Raw genomic sequence first — 4,406 nt, forward strand, 5'->3', positions numbered from 1 at the left:
TGTGTGTGTGTGTGTGTGTGTGTGTGTGTGTGTGTGTGTGTGTGTTTAAAGAGAGAGAGGGAGAGATAAATAGATACAGATATATGTAGCATAATTGTGGATGTATATATGTACACTGATGCGCACTCACACAAACACACACACACACGGGTCGGATAATGTAATTACAAAATGCCAAACAAAATCCAGGCACCTTATTTTATCGATCTCTTTATTTTATTGATCTCTTTATTTTATCAATCTTGTAAGCCGGTATAATCGACTAAAACACATTCTTTCAATTCTGTGCTACAGTATGGACGTAGCGCAATGAATGAAACCAGTAAAAGTATAAATGTAAAAAAAGTAACATTAAAAAAGAAAAGCAAAATAAAGCAATTTTTTTCTTTTCCTGAAAATTTGTACAAAATATTATTTTAAGAAGAAAGGCGAATGTTTCTGATAAATCCCGCCCTTCCCCCCAACAAACCCCAATTAGAGTTTGCTGAGCTGGTAGTAATAGCAGTGAAACACCCTTCAAATCACTTTTTTCCATCAAATTATTTTGTACAAATATAAAATAGGGGAAGCATGGTTGGACTCTCATTGGGCCAGAAATCTGTCCATAGAGTCCAGTTGAGTATTAAGCAACAATTTCGACAAATTTACAAAATAACTTTTTATTTTTCCGTACCGTATAAACTGCAATTTCTTCTTTTTGTACCATATAAACTGCACTTTCTTTGCCTACAAACTACTTTATACTCGCTATTAATTATTATATCTCGTCATTATTATTTCCTCTAATTATTATCTCTATTCACTCTTCATTACGCATTCTACGTCAACAAACTTCGGCTTCAAGACTTCGGTTGTAGAGTTGGAACACATTATTTTTGTAGAGTTCTTGTAGAACATGCAAGAAATGATGTAGCGTTTTTTGTAGAGTTGGTGCATGTAGCTGTAGTGTTTTCGTAAAATTTTAACGTTTTGCTGTTGGACTTTATGTAGAACTCCTGTATATATATAGTGGAGAGTTTTGTAAGGTTTATGTAAGCATATATTGCTGTAGGTATTTGTAGCAATTTTATGAGTGTGTATATATTCAGTATATATAGAGAGAGAGAGGGAAAAAAAGAGAGAGAGAGGGAAAAAAAGAGAGAGAGAGAGAGACAGACAGACAGTTTGAAGCGCTACCTACACTGTATTTAGCAGTTGAAATATCGTAGAAGTCTTCCGTGTTTGTAGAGGTCATGTGGTTGGGACGGGTGAATGGCTGTGTCGATTGACATGTTAATGGCGTGTGCCGACCTTGTAGTGTGACATAACAGTGCATTGTGTGTGTACAAATGTACTCACACAAGCACTCCTCGGTCTACGAAGGCAATTCGAAAGACACTGCAGACGGGTCAACGTATGCGAATCCAGCCCTGCAATGACCGAAGTCTCCACTCAGGAATAGACAACTATGTATTCTTCTCCATCACCAAAAGAAAAGAAAAACACTCTACAAAGTCCACAGAGTCTGAATCGAACCTATAAACTCTACAATTATTGCCGCTACGGAAATTTACAAACAACCCAATGAATTTAATATTTGAGAGTGAAAAAGTCTGGTAGGCCCCAACAAGGACTTCGTTTCTCACTTCCATCCACCAACAAACAGGACAAGACACACAAAAATTCCCTCAGGCTCTGCAAATAAGCACTGACTCTAAAACTTCAACGTACAAGGCAACCTGTTCAAACAACAGCAACAGCAACAACAACATTATAAATAACATAAATATTTACAAAAAAAAAACAAAAACGAATAACAGTACAAACAATGCAAAGCTTATCACAACAAATTCTACAAGTTTCTACAAACTACAAATCTCTGCAAACCAGGCAAACCACAATCTCTACAAATCTCTACAAATCTCTACAGATCTCCACAATCTCTACAAATTTCTACAGATTAGAAACTCCTCTACAAATCGCATCTACAAACAGCTTTAGTGGATTAAACAACATAGATGCCCCAGGCGGCAGAAACTGCAGAACCTACTTCGAGGTATTGCAAGCCTTCCTTTTAAATCTCTGGAAATGTTGAAAACCCTTTTGTACCATTATGAGGTATCTTGGAGCCACAAGGGTTTCATCCATTGGTCTGTATGATTTGTTTAGGTGGGGCAAAGAGCATCAAAGTCCACAAGCAGCAAAAACTCTTCAGCAACCACATCATAAGACAATATTTTACTAAATCCACAAATGACCACCATTCCTCACACACAACAACACTGGTTTATGCTCCTGCGCTATTTTTTTTTTAGCGTCAGGCCACCCTGATCTGTAAGACGTAGAAAGAAAGGGTTCCACCCATGACCATCCTGTCTTTTAAACGGTATACAGAAGGAAACCGTAAATCTTATTTCTTTTCCCAAGATTCCATCGTTGGGATTTGAGAGAAATCTTGCTCTTATTTCTTGCACCTTCAACGACGAAATGTTGGCGCCTTCCTCGTGGTCTCATGTAGTTTATAGCTTATTGCGGTAGTGGTAGGAATAATGATGGTGGTGGCGATGGTGGTTATGGAGGTGGTGGTTTGTTTCTTCAAGGTAAAGTGTAATTTGAAGCTGTGGCTGTTATTTTTAGCAAATCAAGCGATTACAGAGGCTCCTACATTGCTTTTGGATCTAGACTGACCTGGGGTTAAGCAAAAACAACCAGGAAGGACACATTAGTTAATAACGTCCTAGATATACTGTGTCTGGATGAAAGACAGGATGGTCATAACTGGAACACCTTTGATTGCAGGCCTGCTCAGTTGGAGTTCACTTGAAGGGTGGGTGGGGTGAGGGTGGAACTAAACATTAGTAACAACGTTAGAAAAATACTAAAATTAAAACGACAAACACAACAAAAAATCGCTACTACAACTACAGCTACTACTACTACTACTACTACTACTACTACTACTACTACTACTACTACTACTACGTTTGCGGTGGCTGTATAGTTTTGGTGGTGGTACCTAGTACGTGTATCTGTATCGTACAGTTGTTAACATTTTTCGAGTCGTCGTAGGCTCGGTAAATAACATCCGTGATGCCTTGTTGGAAGGAACTGCTGGGATCGTGGCTCTTGGTGATGTGCAGTTTACCATTGGAGTTGTCGCTGAAAAGAGGTTCCTCCCAGGTGACAATCACTTCTGGTTTCTCGCTGACAACAGTGACCGAACGTGGGCAGCGGTCAACACGTGGTGGCTGAGTGTCTGAAAGAGAGAGAGAGAGAAAACAGTTGTAGTATTTGCTCACTAGGTTGTAATTGTTTGGCGAAAAATACTTTTTATTGTGTATCATCCCATAAGTTCTGTCCGAATTTTGAATAACGAAAACAAGTGATCAAATGTTATATTTAATTGAAATTTAATCATCAATGTACTTTCCCTGATTATCTATGACTTCCTTCCATCTATTTACAAGCTTTTTAATCCCATCAATGTAAAACTCTTTTGGTTTCAAAGCGAAGAACTCTGAAATGTCAGTTTCGACCTCCTCCTGGCTTCTGAAACAAATGCTGCCGGTTGACAAACCATTTACAATAAGATTACTCTGTCAAATGTTATGCGTATTTACTCATGTTGTTTTGAATTAATCTCATTGAGATTATGACGATGTGATTGTTTATTTTTAGAATGACATTGTAGAGTAGGTATGAGAGGCTGAATCTGACCAGTTTCAGCATAAAACAAGAAGAATCCTTGGGCCAAATATGGTTTGTTTAAATGCATGCGGGGTAACCCTAACTCTTGTTCTTAGCGTATTTTTAAGAGAATCCATTCTTTACAAGTGTTTTAAGTCAGATCTCTTTCCTTTGCTAATTCCACCTGTTAGAGTAGCCCTTCAAAAGGGTCATATGTTCCAACCCTCTCTCTCCCCCCGTCAAACCTGAAAACTCAAGGGCTTACCTTTAACAGTGACATTGAACTTGCATTCCTGTCGGTTTTTGTTGGCATCCTGTGCTATATATGTGACCAGTGTCACACCGATGGGGAAACGGGCCGGTGGCTGGACAGCTGGGATCGTTGTGATGGACGGGACCAGGCCAGAGTTGTCATAGGCCAGTGGAAGAACCCATGTGACATTGGTCATGTGACTGTTCTCGTCTGCTTCGACGTCGATGTTATCTGGACAGAAGATTTGGGGCGGACTTGTATCTAGAGAGATGAAGGAAAAGAGGAGAGATAAATAGGGGGATAAAGAGGGTGAGTGGGGCTTAAAGGAGGAGTGAGTGAGAGTGTGAGTACATGAGTGTCAGACTGAGTGATATTGAGAGTGATGTAAGTGGGCAAACTTTGCGAGAAAGATTTGACAAACATGAAGCAAACACGCTCTCTCTCTCTCACACACACACACACACACACACACACACACACACACACA

At 39.4% G+C, this 4,406-nt stretch overlaps 1 protein-coding gene across 1 annotated transcript in view; it reads right to left on the bottom strand.

Annotated features, from left to right (window-relative positions):
- The window catches only part of LOC106871240 (sushi, von Willebrand factor type A, EGF and pentraxin domain-containing protein 1), a 59,062-nt gene that overhangs the window by 38,215 nt on the left and 16,441 nt on the right, over positions 1-4,406 (bottom strand). Inside the window, exons 8-9 of the mRNA XM_052977713.1 lie at positions 3,932-4,180; positions 2,996-3,235 (exon numbers count right to left, since the gene is read on the bottom strand). Coding sequence (XP_052833673.1) covers positions 2,996-3,235; positions 3,932-4,180 — 489 coding nt within the window. The remainder of the gene's footprint in view (positions 1-2,995; positions 3,236-3,931; positions 4,181-4,406) is intronic.

This window comes from Octopus bimaculoides, chromosome 28, assembly GCF_001194135.2.
Source record: "Octopus bimaculoides isolate UCB-OBI-ISO-001 chromosome 28, ASM119413v2, whole genome shotgun sequence".
In the NCBI taxonomy this organism is placed as follows: Eukaryota; Metazoa; Mollusca; class Cephalopoda; order Octopoda; family Octopodidae; genus Octopus; species Octopus bimaculoides.